Raw genomic sequence first — 18,962 nt, forward strand, 5'->3', positions numbered from 1 at the left:
TGATGCTACCTATAGTGGGCAGCTGGGATCAAAATGCACGGCGGAAAGCGCTGAAAGTGTTGTGTGACGGCCTTAATCACTGCGGCTTCCCTGGGAGGGGACACGTCACTAGCCCCATTTCACGGATGAGGAAGGTGAGACTCAGAAAAGGGGCGGTAAGCGGAGAAATCTAACATCTATTGATCGTCTCCTGTGTGCTGGGTTTTGTAAACACAGTATGTCAGGGCACCCTGCGGGAATAACTAAGGCTCTGAAATCAGATTTCCTGCGTTTGAATCCCAGTCCTATCACATGCTCTTGACAAGTTACTTAAACTCTCTGGGCTTCACTTTCCTTACCTGTTAAATAAGAGTCCTAGCTTCCAAGACAGAGCAGAGATTAAGCGACAGAATGCCTGGAAAATGTGCAAAGTAGGCTCTCTCACACAGCAAACCCTCAGAAGGTTCTAACCGGTGTAGGAAAGGAGACCGTAGTGTCGGTACTGACTGGTTCCAGCCCCAGCTTGCCTTCCTACTTGTTCTTAATGCTCTCTGCTTATATTTCCCCATTTGCAAAATGGGCAGAACTTTTTAACGTTCGTTATTGAGTTGTGATGAGAATTAAACGAGTTAGTGCAGGTAGAATGCTTAGAATGGAATCTGGCGTCGCATAAGCATCCTACAAGTGTTAACGTTTATTGTTTCTTCTTGGGCCCGGTTTTGAATCCTGGCACCCGCCACCACTTCCTTGCTGTGTGATCTGGAGCAGGCTTCTTCTTCTCTCTGTGCCTCCCTTTCTTATTTTCTATAAAGTGTGTGTGTGTGTTTATAAAATAATTCCTACCTAAAGATACTACTGTGAAGTTTAAACGAGATAATCCCGTAAAGAACCTAAAACAGTGCCTGGCACAGTAAACAGCAGATATTATTGTTTGCGTTTTTACAGGAAACTAAAGTTCCGAAAGGCAGAGCGACTTGTTTAAGGTCGCGGGACTAAATGGTGGCGAGGTCGGGACTCGAACTCTGCAGCAGAGCCAAGGTCCTGACGGGGATTCCGAGGGGCCGAGGGAAGAGACTGAGGAGAGAAGGGGCGCGCTCGGCGCTCGGCTGGCATAGCCTCGGGGGCAGGCACTGGGGGCGGTGCGTAGGCGGGGCCACGGCCGCTCCTCCCCGGCCCGGCGGCGGCGGCGGCGGCGCGCCTTGCGCTCGCTCGGCGCTCGGCTGGGGCGGCCTGGCCCACAATGAATGGCCGCCGCGGCTGCCGCTGCTGCTGAAGCGGAGGCCGCGGAGGCCGCGGAGGCGGACGCCGAGGCCCCGGCGCAGGGGGGCGCGCCCCGGGCCCAGGCCCGGCCCCAGCCGCCGCTGCGGAGCTCGCCGGGAGCCCCCGGAGCGCGGCCACGGCGCAGGTGAGGCGGCCCGCCCCAGGCCCGGTTCCGGCCTCCTTTCGCCGGGGCGGGCGGAGGGCATCCGAGGTCCGGCTAAGGGCTGAGGGAGGAGGACATGGGGGCCTCCTCCGACCGGGGAGGAACTTGGTTAGCAGCCTGCACTGTGCCCCGGCCCGAGTGCGGAGAGTCCCGGTCCCCGCGAACGGCCTTGAGCGTTCAGCCCCGGGCCGGGCCGCGGAGCTTGGGGGCGTCGGGATCGGGCCCAGACCTCCTCCTGTCATTCCCCGCGAGAGGGGAGCGAGACCAGGCCCGGGCAGGTGCAGGGGTGGTTGGGGGCCGGGAAGTTGGAGGGAGGGCCGGTGGAAGAAAAGTGAGGAGGCGCCCGGGGAGACCGGAGGGGGAGGGGGAGGGGGAGGAGGAGTCGGGCTTTGGGCCGGCCGAATGGGGGAGGAGGGGAGAGTGGCTTGGCCGGAGGGAAACGGCCCCGAGGGGGGGCGGGGAGGGGCCGGGCTGGCAGGTACAGTCGGGGCGCTGGAGGAGGTGGGTCAGGTTACAGGCCTGGGGGCGGTTGAGGAGAAGCCCAGGAAGTGGGGCAGGGTGGGTGTGGGCGGAGTTAGTTCTAGTGGGGGCGGTTAGGAGATCCCTGAAATGTTTGCAGGGGTCACATGAGGTTTCGGTTCGGAGAGTGGGGAGGGGGTGGCGAGGGCCTGATACGGAGGCGATCAGGTAGGTTGAGGAACTACTGTAGGAGCTTTGGGAGTCCGGGGGAGGCAGAGCCTTTGGGCTAAGTAGGCTAGTGGGGATGTGGGAGCGGGTCCGGAGAAACTAGTGTGATCAAAATGCAAGTGCCAAGGCGCACCCCCTCCCCCCCTCTCCCGTCCAGGTGTTAACCTGGGGCCAAATCTGAGGGGTTTCTTCTTTCTCACACCTCATCCCTGCCTGTCTCAGGCTCTGGGTCCCGACAAACCCTTTGGGCAAGCCTCTGCTGGCTGCTCCAAGGTGCTAGCCCGGCAGCTGGGCGTTTGTGTGGGCAGCTTGGGAAATAGTCTGGAACACCTAGCTCGGGCATCTTGTTTACCACCCTTTTGCCCACCTCCACCCCATATATCGGCAGGGAGGCAGCCCAGCCCCTGTTATCTGAGTATCTTAGGGTCCTAAGATTCTTTCCCCACTTTTTGTGACCAGAGCCTTGAGGCTCAAGCCTAGGGGTTGGGACCTCACTACCTTTCAGGCACCAGCTCTCCGCAGGTGAGTTACTGGGAGGTGAGCATATAAAGCTCTGTTCATTGTGTCTTGAAGCCTGGAGGCATGGGGTTTGGAGAGGGTTGCGGGTTGGTCCAGGAAGGTCTGACCCGGCTCATCATTGTCTTGAAGGCTCCTGATGGGGTGAAGGCAGGTCACCAAGAAAGGGATCAAACCAGGCACCTACACCCTGGCCCAGGCCTTTGGCGCTCCGGGTCCCAGGGCTCTGCCTCTGCAGGGCTCTTCCTGGGGCAGGCCCTGTGCTGAGCTTGCTGGTTAGATGAGCTCATCGATTGCTCACCACCACCAGCTCAACTTAGGCCTTCTTCATGGTACAGGGGAGGAAGCCGCGGCTCGGTGGCTTGTCCCAGGTCCCACAGCTAAACAGTGGCAGACTGGGATTGACTGACCCTCAGCCCCAGCCCGCAGCCCCCTGGAGCTGGCCTTTGAGGGGCGTGACTGGAAGAGCTCACTGTTCTGGATTCCCTGGTGGGAGTTCTCTGTCCAGGACTCTTCTCTTGCCTATCCCAAGGGATGGGTCAGTAGCCTTGCGGACAGTTTTCCTCGTGTTCCAGGGAGCCAGATCAGCGGAAGCTTTTTTCCCAGAGGCAAGGTCATCCCTGTTCTAATGGGAGCCAAGAGGTCAGGGGTCACAGAGCTGTGGGCTGGCAGAGGGAGGTGGTTATGAGGATGGAACCTGGCTCTGGAGCTGGATTTTTGCTTTTTTTCCTGGTTTATCTTTTCCTCTGTTTGGTCCCCGGTCAGACCACCCCTGCTTTTGTTCCTTCTCTCTGGGCTAACTGCAAAGCCGCTACCAGTGTGTCCTGGGAACGTTGACTTGGGAGCCTCAGCACCGGAGGCAGGAACCACAAACTGCTGGGTTGAGTGGTATCAGCTAGATCTGGGTTTAATGATGGGTTGTCACCTCATTCCCTCCCTTCCCCCAATCTCCTTGTAGTTCCTAGAACTGCCCCCACCTGGGCTCGGCCCTCCTCCCCTCTTTGGCTGGCCGCCTGGTTCTGGGAGGGGTAGAAACTGGGCCAGCAGCCCCATGTAAAGAAGCCTTCCCCCTGCCTGGTTGGGCTGAGGCTGGCTGCTGTGGCGCAGCCTGGGGCCTCAGCCGGGGCTCCGGGCTGGGTACTTAGGATGGGGCAGCTGCCTCCAGTCATAGAGCTGGAATGGGGGCAGAGACTGGTAGTAGTTGGCTGCTGTGTGTGGATGGCAGAGAAGGGGGCAGTGAGTCCGAGCCTGTGCCTGGAGCTGGAGAAAGCACTCTTAATAATTGCTTTTCTGTGAGGATTTAGGGTGCCCAGACCTGGGGCGCCAGAGGAGGCCAAAATAGCCTGGCAGGCAAGAGCAACAAGTAAAGGGACCCTTGGGACAGTTTGATTTCACATGGGTGTCAACTCCCTGCTGGGGCCCGGGGAGCAGCCCTGAAAAGCAGCTCCTAGAACTGCTCTCAGCAACTTCTAGTGAAGGCTAGACAAAGGTTTGTCTGAAGGTGACTGACCTCAGACAAACAAATGATCAAGCTCATTTCTGATATCCCCGCATTCATGAATATAGTAAAACCAAGTGAAGTGATGGTGCTGGGGTGGGTGGAAAGCATGAGATTTGGGTGGTCAGGGAAGGCTTCCAGGCGAGCTGAGCTCTGAATAATAAGAGATCAGCCTGCTGGTGGGGGAGCTGGGGCAGGGAGGGGCGAATGTTCTAGGCAGACAGGACAACACATTGAAAGCCTTTATTTAGCATGTGCCAGGCTCCTGCTAAGTGCTCTAAACATTTTGTGTTTATGAGGGAAGGAGTGAAGGGTGACCCTGGCGTGGAGATAGAGACCCTTAGTGCCGTTCCCAGAAAAGAAGCGTCTGATCTCAGGGTCTCCTGGATCCCCCCATCGCCCCCAGATGCAAGTCCAGACCCCTTGGCCTGCATCCAAGGCCTTCTAAAATCTGGTGCCCTGGCCGAGCAGTGGGGAGCCCCAGCAGGTTCTTGCGCAGGGCTGCAAGGAAATGAGTTTTGGTCAGTTTGGCAGGACCCGTCATGGAGGTCAGCCTGGAGGCATGGGGTTTGGAGAGGGTTGCGGGCTGGTCCAGGAAGGTCTGACCCGGCTCATCAGTGTCACTGCCAGAGACTGTGGTGGAGGAGGGCCTGCCAGGTTCAGGTGGGGCTTGCAGCATTTGAGGTGACAGTGAGCCGGCCTTGAAGACACGGAGGTGGTGTTTGCACCAGCCTTTGCTCCTTCTCTTGGGTCCCCCCTGCCTCTCATCACTCCCATCCCTTTCCTGGGTGCCACGCTGCTCTGAGCACTTTTCCCCCCATTTGTAAATCACTTAAGCCTATGCCTAGCTTGAGCACACAGGCCCACCTCCCTGCCTCTGCTCCTGGGTCCCCTTGGTCAAGAGTGTCATCCCTCTGTCTCCTCCTGAAGAGCCTTCTGAGCCACAGAGGCTGTGAGGTGGGACTGAACAGGTGGCTGTCTCGTTGCGTCCAGTATCTGGTTGTGATCATTGCCCCTGTCTCCTCAGGATAGACAGGATGTGAAGGTCTCAGCATCCTTGGAGATCCGAGAGCCCTCTCTGAGGACCATGACTGAATTAAGCAGAGGGTGGGTAAAGGTGAGCAAACGTGGTGTAGTGGAGAGTCAGATTCCACTGTTAGCGCCACCTTGCTCAGCCAGGAGACCCTGGGCAAACGTTGTGGCCTTGGCGCCTCAGTTTCCGCATCTGATAAGTGGGGACAAGCAGGCATACCTGCACTGCAGTGGTTCTCAACCAGAGGTGATTCTGTCCCCCTCAAGGGATGCTTGGGAAATGTCTGGAGACATTTTTGGTTGTCACAGCTGTCACAGTAGAGGCCAGGAATGCTCCTCAATATCATATAATGTACAGGGCAGCCTCCACCACAGAGGATGATCTGGCCCCAGTGGCAGCAGGGCCTCAGTTGGGGCTCCCCGTGGCGTGGTTATTGGGAGGGTCATGTGAGAGGTTGGTGTCTGGGGTGTGATCAACTGGTGCTGGGAAGGCAGTGCGGGGAGCTCTCAGTAAGTACGGCCTGATAGCTCATGAAATGGCCTAAGGTTCTGGGAGATGGTGAGCGGTATAAGATGCCTGTGCTGCTGTCAGGGAGTTTGCAGTCCTGCGAGGGGCTAGGGGGGCAGACAGAAGGGAACATAACTAATAATAGCAGCTGGGCACTGGCTGCAAAGTCAGCACCAACTTACCTACCCGTGTTACCTTAAGGTGGTTTAATCCTTAAAACAGCCTTGTGAGGTGGCTGCTTGTTTCATAGTTGGGAAAGACTGACGTGGGGGGGTGGTAAGCACTAGTACAGATAAATGTTTTCTGGGAGCGTAGAGGAAGGAAAGCGTAATTCTAAGTGGGAAGCTTTGTAAGGGATATTTGAGCCTAGTAAAACAGGATTCTGATTCTTTTGTCCTGCCAAGGCCCTGCAGGGTCTCCAAGCACATCTCCACGACCCATCCCCAGTAACCGCCCACCCGCCTGCCTCCTTTGTGTTAGCCTCCCCAAGGTCACCTCAGGGCCTTTGCACTTCCCTCCACCCTTTGTGCAGCTGCTGCCCCGCCCCCTTGTCCTTGGGTCTGGAGGCACACAGGGAGTATGAGGTAACTCACAAAGGTGGGCTTGAGGTCAGAGTGGGAGGGGGGTGGGGCCTGGCTGGGTTCTCCTAGGAGCTGCTGCAGGCGGAAGCCAGATTGCTGAGGACTTCGAGGAGAGAGTGGGAGGAGGGAGGGAGGAGAGGCAGCAGGCTAGAATGCTCATTCCCGGAGGTGGCAGTGAGGGGAGGAAGGGTAGAGAGTAGCTGGGGGAGGCTGGGTGAAGGAAGAAGGCCTCTGGGGGGGAACAGGGAGAGCAGCACCCAGAACCCTGGGGTTGGGGCCCCAGGTGGGCAGCAGACCCCAGCTTGGGTCATGGCTTCCCTTAGCTCTGGTTTCTCAGTTTTCCCAGTCATGAAATGGGTCTAGCTGAGGTGGCCGCCTGCCACAGGGAGCAGCAGGATCATGCAGAGGACGAGTGCAGCCTGGGCCGGCCGTGGTCAGGAAGCCCCAACACTCAGCTCCAGTGTTCCCTCCTCTGTGGCTCTTGGACAGGAGCCACGTGGCCTGGGTGCCATCCTGGGCCTTGCTCTCCTCATCTGTAAAATGGCAGGAAGACTCATTTCTTCCTCAGAAACTGGTGAGAGGAAGAGCTGAGCCCTCATCAGGTGCTGGTGCACAGTAGGGGCAACGTCCATGCCACCTTCCATGCCACCTGTGGTTGCTAATCCTGTCACCCACTGTGGAGTTAACAGGAGGTTTTCAGGGAAAAAGAAAATGAATTAAATGTGCATGTACCTAAAAAAGATCTGTGCAGTCGGGTATCGCCTTGTTCTTCACTAGCTAATGTTTGCCTAAACTACCTTCCAGTTCGGCTCCTGCAGAGGGTCCGAATGGCTTTGGGCCAGGAATGCACCCCGAGCAGCCTGGGGGGTGTGCCACTTTCCTGCCCCCAGCTGTCACTCTGACCTCATGCTGAGCTGGGTGAAGGATTGTGGGGCTTTCCAGCGGCCTTCTGTCCTTCTTAGGCTTGGAGTGAGTGGGTTCCCTTAACCAGCTTACATGTCAATGGGCAGCTCACCACTTCCCTGGAAAGTCAGCCAGAAAAGACAGTCCTTGGTGAGGCAGACACAGATCTGTCCCCCAGCCTCCGCTGGCTGGGGTACCCAGAGCTCCCTCCTCAAAGAGCTGGCAGTTTCCACCCCCAGGAATTGCACTGCCACACAAGCACTTCCGCTGCAAGCCTGTCGCACCCCAGCGGGATCAGGCAGTAGGGCAGCAGTCGGTGGGAATCCCAAGTTCAGTTACATTGAGCCCCAAGTGGGACCCTGACTGCAGGCCACCCACCTGCTGTGGCTGCCAGAGGAGGGTGTCTGTCTGAGCAGCACCCTCTGCGTTGGCCCCGGCGGCCCCCACTGCGGTGCGGGTGGCACCCCTGCCCAGCCTCAGAGACCTCTTCCAAGTCCCCCTCTGTTCTAGTCACAGTGCGACTAAAAGGGGAGTGTAGTTGGAAATAACAGAAATAATTCTTCATTCATTCCGCAAACAACGATTGTGCGTCCACTGTGTGCCTGTCTAGTTGTAGGGGCAGGGGACATAGTAGTGTGAACCAGACAGGCAGTCACCCTGCCCTGGTGGAGCTCACACAAAGCCAAGGACACATCTAGTTGGTAGATGGTGGGAAGTGCCAGGGAGGAAAAATGAAGCAGGAGAAGTGGCCGGAGGAATCGGGGTTGGGAAAGGCTGTCTTTGGAAATCTGAGCTAGGGGATCAGGAGGGGATGAAGGGCTGTGACCATCTTGGGGCCTGCACTGTAGGAGGTCTGAGAGCAAGCAGTCCTTACTGTGCAGGGCCCCCATACACATCGTAGGGGCCCAGGTGGTGAGAACTGGTTTTGAAGGAATCAGAGGTGTGAGTCCTAGGGTCTTCACCCAAGCAAGGAGGGCTAGATAGAGCCTGTGTACACTGCAGCCAGAGCAGGCTTGAGGGGAGGAGGGCTCGGCTGAGGATGCATTGTGTGGGCATCTGGGGTATGTGCAAGTCTGCCGTCCAAGGGGAGGTCCAGGCCAGGGGCTCCATGAGGGAGTTGTGGGGTGAGTAGATGGTATTTGTTTAGTTTTTTTTTTGGCCGCGGCATGCAGGATCTTCCCTGACCAGGGATTAAACCTGTGCCCCCTGCATTGGGAGCATGGAGTCTTAACCACTGGATCTCCAAGGAAGTCCAAGTAGATGGTGTTTTGAGCCTGTCTTAGTCTGCTTGGGTCGCCATAAGAAAATACCATAGACTGGGCGGCTTAAACAACAGACATTTGCTCACAGTTCTGGGGGCTGGAAGTCCAAGATGCCAGCGCGGTCAGGTTCTGGTTGGATTCTAGTGTGCTCACGTGGCCCTTAGTGTGTGTGCTTGGAGAGAGAAAGAGAAATCTCTCTTCCTCTTCTTATAAGGACAAAGAGTTCTGTTGCATTAGGGCCCCACTTTTATGACCTCTTTTAACCTTAATTACCTTCAAATAAGACCCTGTCTCCAAATACAACCACACGGGGGATTAGGACTTCAACTTAGGAATTGGGGTGGGCGACACAGTTTAGTCCACAGCAGAGCCCTGAGACTGGGTGTGATCCCCCAAGGAGAGAAGCAGACTAAAGACTGAGCCCAGAGCCAGCTTTGCCTTCCTCCAGTTTCTGGAAGGGCCGTGCCTGCTTCTCCCTTGGGGCTCTGCACACTTTCCTTGTGCCTTGAGGGCCACGCTCCCAGCCCACCACTGCCCCATTAGATCACCCCCCACCTCCACCCCCTTGTGCCCCCCAGATCTCAGCTCCAGTGTCCCCTCCTCTGCGTGAGGTCAGAGGCGTGGACCTGCAGCTCGTTGATCCGAGTGACCCTGGATAAATGGTCGTGTCTCTCGCTGGACCACGAGCTCCGGAGGCAGGGCCTTGTCTTAGTGGTGGCCTGCCCCAGGCTCTGGGCACTTCCTGCCCCAGGCAAGGCACTTGGCAAATATTTGTTGAGTGACTGTTGAGAGGCCATGGAAACCATGTGTCGTGCCCTTGCGTCTCGTCAGGAAACCCACCCTCTTCCGGGGCCAGGAGTAGCGATGGAAGGGTCCCCTTGGCCTTGTGTGGGTCTGGGGGCTACCCCTTCCCTCCAGGGGGATCTGGGCACCCCAGAAGATGTGCGGGCTGATGTGCCAAGTTGTGAGGAGAGAGAATTCAAATACGGTTTTCTGCCCAGGAGAGATTATAGTCAAGTGGGATTTAATGTTCTCAGAGGTAAGCATAAGGGCCCTATGGCTTTGGGGTTGGGGGGAGTGCAGAAGAGGGCATCTTCTCCAGTCTGGTGAGTTCTCAGAGCACGGGGCAGCTGAGGGTGAACGAGGAAGATGTGGGTAGTGGGAGAAGGGCGCTCCGGGCAGGGTGCACAGCTTGGGTAAAGGTCTGGCTGAGGGGAACCGTGCAGTACAGGCGAGGGGCTCGGGCTGGTGAGGACTGAACTGTTGGCTGGTTTAGAGAACCGCCCCGCCCCCGCCCCCCCCCCCCCCCCCAGCTCTCCATCCTACCACTTCCCAACCAGCAGGTGACCCAGGCCGAGCGCCAGCTGCTTTCAACCTGTTTCCTCTGGAAGCCCGATCTGGCTCCATGGCTCCTCCCTCACGGGCGGTGTAGGTGAGGGGCAGGACCACCGGCCATTGTTCTTCTGAGTCCGGCAGCCTGGATTGGTGCCGCGATCCAGGGGTGGGTCTCTGGGGTCTCCAGTGGTCTCCAGTGGCCTCTTCCACCTCCACCCCCCCCCCCCCCACATACCGTGTCCTACTTACAGGGGCAGCGAGGCAGACGTAGCACCCCACTCCCTGTCACTGCAGAGGGTGCGTGCCTGTGCACGGATTGCATCAGCCTTTTGCACAAGTTGTGTTCCCGCCCCGCCATTGCTAGTCGAAGGCTTCAAAGCGCTGGGTGCTGGGCTCTGAGGCCCCATGGGGTTCACGAGGCCTGGGGAGCCCAGACTGAATGTCAGGTTGGCTCTCGCCCTCGGGAGCCCTCCTCCTTGCGTCTCTGTTCCCTCCTGTTGAGAACCTTATCGCCCCCATGCTGAGCGCTCACCACAAAGCCATCCTGCACCAGTTCCCGGTGAGGGGTCAGGCCCTGAAGTCCAACTGCTTGGGACGGGGCAGGGCGGTGCTGTGATCCCCACCCATAAAGTGGGGCCCTGCTAGCCTTCACTGCAGAGTGCTGCGAGCACTTCGGTAGCCTTCGGGAAATGCGTGCAACAGTGTCCAGCACACCGAGCACAGTTAGGAGGACACTTTGGAACACCCTCCGTGGCCCCAGAAGCATCCACACCCATATGTGTACTGCCTCAGCCCCCTCCCCCTGTTCCCCCATGCTTCCCCACCCCCACCCCGCAGCTGCCCTTTCCCAGGCAGGAGCAGTCTATTCCTGCCTTGGTACACTATTTGACACGTTTACAAATATTTATTGACCGCCTCTCTCTGTTCTGATGAGCTAATCATGAACAAATCTGCCAGCATGCCTGCCTTCTCTGGAGTTGACAGTCTCCTTGGAGGAGTACCTATCTATACAACTTTTTTTGGCCGCACTGTGCAGCATGCAGGATCTTAGTTCTCCAGCCAGGGATCGAACCCGTGTCCCCTGCAGTAGAAGCTCGGAGTCTTAACCACTCGACCGCTAGGGAAGTCCCCTGTCTACAACTTTTTTTTTTTTAATATATTTATTTATTTTTATTTATGGCTGTGTTGGGTCTTCGTTTCTGTGTGAGGGCTTTCTCTAGTTGCGGCAAGTGGGGGCTACTCTTCATCGCAGTGCGCGGGCCTCTCACTATCGTGGCCTCTGTTGTTGCGGAGCACAGGCTCCAGACGCGCAGGCTCAGTAGTTGTGGCTCACGGGACCAGCTGCTCCGCGGCATGTGGGATCCTCCCAGACCAGGGCTCGAACCTGTGTGCCCTGCATTGGCAGGCAGATTCTCAACCACTGCGCCACCAGGGAAGCCCCCCCTGTCTACAACTTTTAAAACAATACCCTGTCTCCCGTAGAGACTCATTCCTGAGTCACTCACCCCCTTCTCTCTGTCCCCGCCGCTGATGCTGGGAATTCTCCCAAAGCTGGTCTGGGCCCAGTCTCCCTTGCTCCAGGCTTCCCATTGCTCACTCTGACATTCATCCTCACCAGGCCAGGGCCCACCTGTCCCACACCCCGTGCCGCTCTCCAGCCACACTGGCCTCCTTTGGCATCTCCAGACCGCACCTGGTTCCTTCCTGCCCAGGACTGTTGGTTGCTGTCTCCATGTCCCCATCTTTACCTCGCCCACTCAGTGACACACTCACCCCAACTAAAATTAAATCACACCCTGTGTCTCCTCACTAGACAGTGAGCTACGTGTGGGCACAACCAGTCCTCTTCAGGGCTGTGTGCCCAGCACCTTGCAGTCCATGGGGTGGGTTGGATGTATACCTCCCCATTTTACACATAAACAAACTGAAGCACAGAGAGGTGAGGGGCTGGCCTGAGGTCATGCAGCTTCAGAGTGGGGCTAGCAGCAGAACCCAGGTCTGAGGGGCTCTGGCCCCACCGCATGCATGTCCTGCCTTGGTCCTCCCCCTTGGGGTGTAAGCCTTCCAAGCCAGGGGTCTAGAGCACGCCTCCAGGGACTAGAGACCAGGCAGCCTCTTCCTTGGCTGCTTGGGCCCTAGGACCCGGGGGGTCTTCAGTTTGGCAGCCTGGGGAGGTGGGTCAGGGCTGCCAGGGCCCTGGAGGAGGCTCTCTGGGCTCTATCCTTTGCCTCTTGGTGCCTCAGTTTCCCCTACCGCCTCGTTCAGAGGCCCAGCTCTGAATGAGGAGGTAGGAGAAACTGAAGCACCAGCTCCTAGCCTGTCTGGCCCTTAGTTTGACCTCCTGGGACGTGCATGCTGCCGTCTAATTAGGATTTCCCTGTCTCCGTCTCCCCCTCCTGATTGCCTTTTTGTTTTTCACGGTGGCGTCAATGATTTTGATGAGGAAGAGGAGGGTACAGCAGAGGGGAATCATGGATTTCAGTGCCCAGAGAGATCTGGGTGAGCCAGGACTCACCCTTGCCCTGAAGTGCACCTCTGAGCCCATGGGCACATGGCCCCTTGTGTTCCTCCAGGTAGCCCTTTCTGAATGAACCTGGGTAGGGCCCAAGTCTTCACTGCATCCCCAATCCTCAGCCCACAGAGGCAGCTTAGAATAGACTGGTTAGTGAATAAAACCTGAAAGATGCATGAGAGCTAACATGGGAGTGAGAGAAGAACAGCTGGGAGCTCTAGTTAGTTCCTGCCTCAGGGCCTTTGCACACACTCTTTACCTTTTTCCTCTTTCTTCTCACCAGCCTGACTCTCTGCTCAGGCCTCTCTTCTCACCCGTACCTGCCCATTCAGGACTACTGCCCTCCACAACTATAGAATGGCAGGGGACTCAGTTTTACCAATGGGGGCACTTGTAAAGCCATATCTTACCTCAGAGCCCTTTTATGATTGCCCCCAGAGCATCAGGCATGCTGTCCTCACCTGACCAGTTCTTCCCTCCTGGGTTGGAACATGCACTGATGGAATAGGCTCTGATGCAGAAGGTCACACATTTGAGAGGTGCCAGGGCCCCCCAGGTGGTACTTCACAGGTCAGGATGGGGGTGGGCTCCCTGAGCAGGGTCTCATGCAGTTCCTTAAATTCACATTTCTTTCTCCACCCACCCCTCAAGCACTTTGGGGTGAATTGTTTGTGGTGTGATTTCACACACTTTATTTTTTTATTTTATTTTATTTTTTAAAATTTATTTTATTTTTGGCTGCGTTGGGTCTTTGTTGCTGTGCGCAGGCTTTCTCTAGTTGCGGCGAGTGGGGGCTACTCTTCGTTGCGGTGCATGGGCTTCTCTTGTTGCGGAGCATGGGCTCTAGGCGCGCAGGCTTCAGTAGTTGTGGCTCACGGGCTCTAGAGCGCAGGCTCAGTAGTTGTGGTGCACGGGCTTAGTTGCTCCGTGGCATGTGGGATCTTCCCGGACCAGGGCTTGAACCCGTGTCTCCTGCACTGGCAGGCAGGTTCTTAACCACTGCGCTACCAGGGAAGTCCCACACACTTTATTTTTAAATATTACTTACTTTTGTAAATAGGCAATACATTCACCAGGTTCAAAACTTAAAAGACCGTAAGATGGAATTCCCTGGCAGTCCAGTGGTTAGGACTCTGAGCTTTCACTGCCAAGGGCCTGGGTTCAATCCCTGGTCAGGGAACTAAGATCCCACAAGCCGTGTGGTGTGGCCAAAAAAAAAAAAGAAAAGAAAAAAAGACCCTAAGAATGTACATGGTAAGTCTCATCCCCAGTTCTACACAGAGGACATTAGTCTTACGGTTTCTTTCTTCTTTTTACAGCTTTATTGAGATGCACATACCAAGCAGTTCACCCGTTTAAAGTGTACAGGTTCAGGAGTTTTTAGTATATTCAGAGTTGTGCATCCATCACCACAATTTCTGAACATCTTTCACGAGGGCAAGAAGAAACCCTGCACCTGTTTGCTCACACTCCCCTAATCCTCCAAGCACCCCCAGCCCCAGGCAACCACTAGTCTGCTTTCTGTCTCTTATTGATTTGCTTGTTCTGGACAGTTCATATAAATGGGATTATATAATATGTGGTCTTTTTGTCTGGCTTCTTGCATTTAGCATAATGTTTTCAGCGTTTATCCAAGTTGTGGCATGTAGCAGTAGTGCATTCCTCTTTATGACTGAGTAGTATTCCATTGTGGATCGACCATATTTTGTTTATCCATTCATCAGTTGATGGACATTTGGGTTGTTTCCACCTTTTGCCTATTGTGGACAGTGCTGCTGTAAACATTCACGTACAGGTGAATGTGTGGATATATGTTTTCGTTTCTCAGGAATAATTCCTAGAAGTGGAATTCCTGGGTCATATGGCAACTTCACGTTTAACCATTTCAGGAACGGTTTTCCACAGCAGCTGCACCATTTCACATTCCCACCAGCAGTGTAGGAGGGTTCCGGTTCATTTCTCATCCTCACCAATACTTATCTTTTTTATTCTAGCCAGCCTAGTGGGTGTGGAATGGTGTCTCATTGTGGTTTGGATTTGCATTGCCCTGGTGACTAGTGATGTTCTCATGCAGTTTCAGGGTTTATCGAGTGGTCATTCAGTCATTCAGCAAATGGTGATTGAGGGTCACGTGCTCAGCACTGCAAACGCAGTGTGAAAAATCGGATGACTCTGCCTTCTTGGTGTCTCTATGCCTGTTACCCTATGTGTGTAGTGCTAGTGGTGGTTCATGCTCATGGGGGCTCACTGTGTTATCTCATTTAATATTCAAGCACAGACGTGTAAGTATGCCTTTGCCCTCCTTTCTGCAAAGGGACGGCACAGGCCACCCCGGCCTATAGCTGACTTAGCTGATTTGACAGTCTGTCACAGAGGAAAGGCCATGCTGGGACAGGAGTGGGCGGCACCTGCGATTCTTACAGTCGTGGCAAATTCCACCACATGGATGTCCACGCTCCCGTGTGTCTCCCTGCGGCGGGCTGAGTCTGCCGTCTGACCCTGTCCCTCCGTCTCTCCCTGTCCCCTGCGCAGCCGCCGCCGCCATGGCCCAGACCCTGCAGATGGAGATCCCGAACTTCGGCAACAGCATTCTGGAGTGCCTCAACGAGCAGCGGCTGCAGGGCCTGTACTGTGATGTCTCCGTGGTGGTCAAGGGCCATGCCTTCAAGGCCCACCGGGCCGTGCTGGCCGCCAGCAGCTCCTACTTCCGGGACCTGTTCAACAGCAGCCGGAGTGCGGTGGTGGAGCTGCCGGCGGCTGTGCAGCCCCAGTCCTTCCAGCAGATCCTCAGCTTCTGCTACACGGGCCGACTGAGCATGAACATGGGCGACCAGTTCCTGCTCATGTACACAGCTGGCTTCCTGCAGATCCAGGAGATCATGGAGAAGGGCACAGAGTTCTTCCTCAAGGTGAGCTCCCCCAGCTGTGACTCCCAGGGCCTGCACGCCGAGGAGGCCCCCTCGTCCGAGCCCCAGAGCCCTGTGGCGCAGACGTCGAGCTGGCCGGCCTGCGGCACCCCACTGCCCCTCGTGTCTCGCGTCAAGACGGAGCAGCAGGAGTCGGACTCTGTGCAGTGCACGCCCGTGGCCAAGCGGCTGTGGGACAGCAGCCAGAAGGAGGCCGGCGGTGGCAGCAGTGGCAACGGCAGCCGCAAAATGGCCAAGTTCTCCGCGCCGGACCTGGCCGCCAGCCGGCCGCCCCAGCAGGCCCCGGTGGTGGCGGCGGCACAGCCCACCGGAGTGGCGGCGGGGCCCGGGGCCGGGCAGCCGGCGGGGGGCGTGGCGGCAGCGGCCGGCGGAGTGGTGAGTGGGCCCAGCGCGTCGGAGCGGACCAGCCCGGGCACCTCAAGCGCTTACACCAGCGACAGCCCCGGCTCTTACCACGAGGAGGATGAGGAGGAGGACGCGGGCGAGGAGGGCACAGACGAGCAGTACCGACAGATCTGCAATATGTACACCATGTACAGCATGATGAACGTCGGCCAGACCGGTGAGGTGCCCCACCACAACCCCAAGCCTGGCCCCCCGCCCCCGCCCCCGGCCCCGCCCCCAACACACCGCTTTCGCCCCCGACAGCCGAGAAGGTGGAGGCCCTCCCTGAGCAGGTGGCCCCCGAGTCCCGGAATCGCATCCGAGTGCGGCAAGACCTGGCGTCTCTCCCTGCTGAGCTCATCAACCAGATCGGCAACCGCTGCCACCCCAAGCTCTACGATGAGGGTGACCCCTCTGAGAAGCTGGAGCTGGTAACAGGTGGGCTGGCCTCACTTGCTCCCTGAATTCCCCCTTCCCCCACCTTGGGCCTCGATGCCCTCTGGGCCAGCAGCCTGCAGCACAGTGCTTAGGAGCCGGGCTCAAGGTCCAGCCCCAGCCCTGCCGCCCGCTGGCTGTGTCCTGGGGCAGCTCACACCGCTTTGCATTGATATAAATCAAAGACTGGCTTGTAGGTTTCCACCCCAGAGTCTGGTGTAAGTGTGGGCCATCATTGTTGGCCACGTGGGAGTAGATCAGTGGCTTCATAGCGTGGTTTGAGGGTTGATTAACACGGTGGTTAAGAATTTGGCCCTCGGACTCAGGGTGCCAGGGTGCGAGCCTCTGCTGCTGTTCTTTCTGATGCTGTTGGTTTTGTGGGCAAGGGCCTGGCACGTTGGGTGTCCCGTGGACGGTGGCGCCACAGTCTCTGTCCTTTCCTGAGTGTTGAGGAGGACGCTGTAAGTTGAGTGGTGGTGGGGGGCTGGTCTTGGTTGGGCCCAGGCCGGGGCGTGGCCTAGTGGGGAACATGGCGGTTTGCCCCCCACACCCATCATCCTCTGGCTCCGCCCCCCCCTCCAGGCACCAACGTGTACATCACCAGGGCGCAGCTCATGAACTGCCACGTCAGTGCGGGCACGCGGCACAAGGTCCTGCTGCGGCGCCTCCTGGCCTCCTTCTTTGACCGGTGAGGCCCATGCCAGAGCCCCGGTGTGGGGGAGTACGGGGTGTCCCATGCCCCCCCACCACCACAGGGGGCCTGACTCCCCTCCCCCATACCCCTCGCCCAGGAACACGCTGGCCAACAGCTGTGGCACCGGCATCCGCTCTTCCAGTAACAACCCCAGCCGCAAACCGCTGGATAGTCGCGTCCTGCACGCTGTCAAGTGTAAGTGTCCACCTTTCTGGAGTCGGGGTTGGGGGATGGAGGTCTGGATCAGGCAGGTGGTCCTTTTCTCTGGTGTTGGCCCTGATGGATGGGTAGGTAGGGTTTGGTGTTAAGAAGGATTCTGAGGTTCAGTCTAGGCTTGTTGGGAAGAGGGCTGTGATTGGTTAGAGGGTTCTTGGTTAGAGATTTCTTGAGGGGGTGGGTAGGACACTGAAGGAAAGCCACAAAGCCTATGGGAGGGGAGGTCTCAAACTTATGCTGGTCGTCAGAGTGATGAAGTGGCCAGGCCTCAGCCAGTTGTCAGGAGGGAAGTCTAGGTTTTCAAGTGGACTCTCCCAGTTTCTAAATTCTGGTAAATGACCCACATTTTTCAAGAGCACTGGGCCATCCCGCATCAAATCCACACATCCCATATGCATGGCCAAGCTCTGTCAGTCCTGGGCCCACTGATGTGGTTTAGCGTGTTGTCCGCAAGGCCTCAGTTTCCTCAGCTCCAAGGGGGGGGCGTTCAGGGGTGCCATGGTTGGGGGGGGGCGGAGATTCAGGAGCAGCGTGGGGGCTGAGTGCCTGTTGGGAGGGTGGGAGGCCCAGGCCACGCTCGGCATGAGCTACCCATTCTGCCCGCACAGACTACTGCCAGAACTTTGCTCCCAACTTCAAGGAGAGCGAGATGAACGCCATCGCAGCCGACATGTGCACCAATGCCCGCCGCGTTGTGAGGAAGAGCTGGATCCCTAAGGTCAAGCCGCTTATGGCCGAGGGTGACGCCTACACCACCTTCATCAGCTACACGGGCAAGATAGAGCCGGACATGATGGGTGTGGAGCACGGCTTCGAGACGGCCAGCCATGACGGCGAGGCCGGCCCCTCGGCCGAGGAGGCCCTCCAGTAACCCCCACCGGACCCTCCCGCGGGGCTGTCACACTCCCCCTCCTGTCACACCCGCCCTCCATCTTGGTCACGAGCTACTGTCTGTCCTTCCCCAGGACCCGCGGGGGGCACTGCATGCTCCCGGCCCCTCTGCCTCCCCGTCCCACCCCCTGACCCCAATCCGATCGGGGATCCGGGCTGGGAGAGGACGGCAGGGGGTGCGAGGTCTGCGTTGCCTTCTGTAGCACACACTCGTGCACAGTTGGGGGGCTCTTGCTCCCCCTCTCCTAACCCCTAGCAACTGTCTCCCCACTCACCAGGCCAGGCACAGGGAGGGGCTGGCCTGGGGGGCTTGGGAAGACCCCCTTCCCAGGCGCTGGGCCACCTAGCCGGAGCATTCCTCAGCCTCCGCCCACCACTGCAGCCCCTTGGGACTCACAGGGGCCCCGGGTTCTCAGGACCCCTCCCGCCACCACCTCCCAGTGCTTCCACGTTTCCAAAAGCGCCTTCCTGTCTCCCTCGTCTGTCCCTGCGCCTGGGGGCTGGGGTAGGCGAGGCCGTGAGGACTGCCCATTTTACAGCTGAGGAAACTGAGGCTCAGAGAAACTCCATGACCGACCTAAGGTGGTGGGCGGTGGCAGGCCCAGCGCCCTTCTCTTCCCCCACCTGTGCTCAGCCTCTCTTGCCGCCACCAGCCCCCTGGGGCCTGAGAGGGGCAGGTCCTGAGAGGGGGGCCCTTGGGGGCAGACCGAGGGTCTCTGAGGATAGAAGAAGTTTCCGGGGCTCGCAGAAGCGTGTGGGTGTGCATGTGTGTGTGTGCGCGCGTGCGTGTGTAGAAGTTTTGCTTTTAAACAGATGAAGACGTGAGAGGCAGTAGGACCAGGGGTGGAACCCAGGGGAGCAGGCTGGGGGGTGCTGCTGCCTTTCCCTCCCTTCCCCCCCCACCCCCCACGGCAGGGCTCCCAGCCCCCACCCCCTGTACATACTTTTTAAAACATTTTTTTAGCTAATGAAATATTGAAGTATAAGATTCCTTTTATTTTTCAAACCAATGGGACCGTGTCTGATGTCCCCTTCGGTCCTCGGGGCTGTGGAAGGCAGGACGGAGTGGGGAGCCAGGGGCAGGCTGAATGTGCGCGTGTGTGTGGAGTGGGAGCGCGTGTTGCCGGGGGGGGGCCCCCCAGGCCCCGCTCTGCCTGGGCTCCCGTGGGTCTGGCCGGC

The 18,962-nt window shown here is 57.7% G+C and overlaps 1 protein-coding gene across 2 annotated transcripts; it reads left to right on the top strand.

Moving 5' to 3' along the window:
* The first annotated feature begins 5 nt into the window (after positions 1-5).
* On the top strand, positions 6-18,962 carry NACC1 (nucleus accumbens associated 1). Of its 2 annotated transcripts, none has more exons than XM_082379789.1 (6): positions 6-134; positions 14,769-15,725; positions 15,812-15,985; positions 16,565-16,670; positions 16,774-16,871; positions 17,501-18,962. In XM_082379789.1, exons 2-6 carry the CDS (start codon positions 14,780-14,782, stop codon positions 17,761-17,763), a joined length of 1,587 nt encoding a protein of 528 aa, XP_082235915.1. In that variant the 5' UTR covers positions 6-134; positions 14,769-14,779; the 3' UTR covers positions 17,764-18,962. The 2 variants fall into 2 exon arrangements, with proteins under 2 accessions (XP_082235915.1, XP_082235916.1); XM_082379790.1 differs by lacking the exon at positions 6-134 and adding an exon at positions 1,176-1,384.

This window comes from Balaenoptera borealis (assembly GCF_965194805.1).
Source record: "Balaenoptera borealis genome assembly, chromosome: 2".
Lineage (NCBI taxonomy): Eukaryota > Metazoa > Chordata > Mammalia > Artiodactyla > Balaenopteridae > Balaenoptera > Balaenoptera borealis.

Excerpts from the sequence above, each read along its gene's own strand:
- NACC1 (XM_082379789.1), top strand. The coding sequence starts at position 14,780 with ATGGCCCAGACCCTGCAGATGGAGATCCCGAACTTCGGCAACAGCATT. Across the intron at positions 15,726-15,811 it reads GATGAACGTCGGCCAGACCG|CCGAGAAGGTGGAGGCCCTC; the intron begins GTGAGGTGCCCC and ends CGCCCCCGACAG. Across the intron at positions 16,872-17,500 it reads CGTCCTGCACGCTGTCAAGT|ACTACTGCCAGAACTTTGCT; the intron begins GTAAGTGTCCAC and ends CTGCCCGCACAG.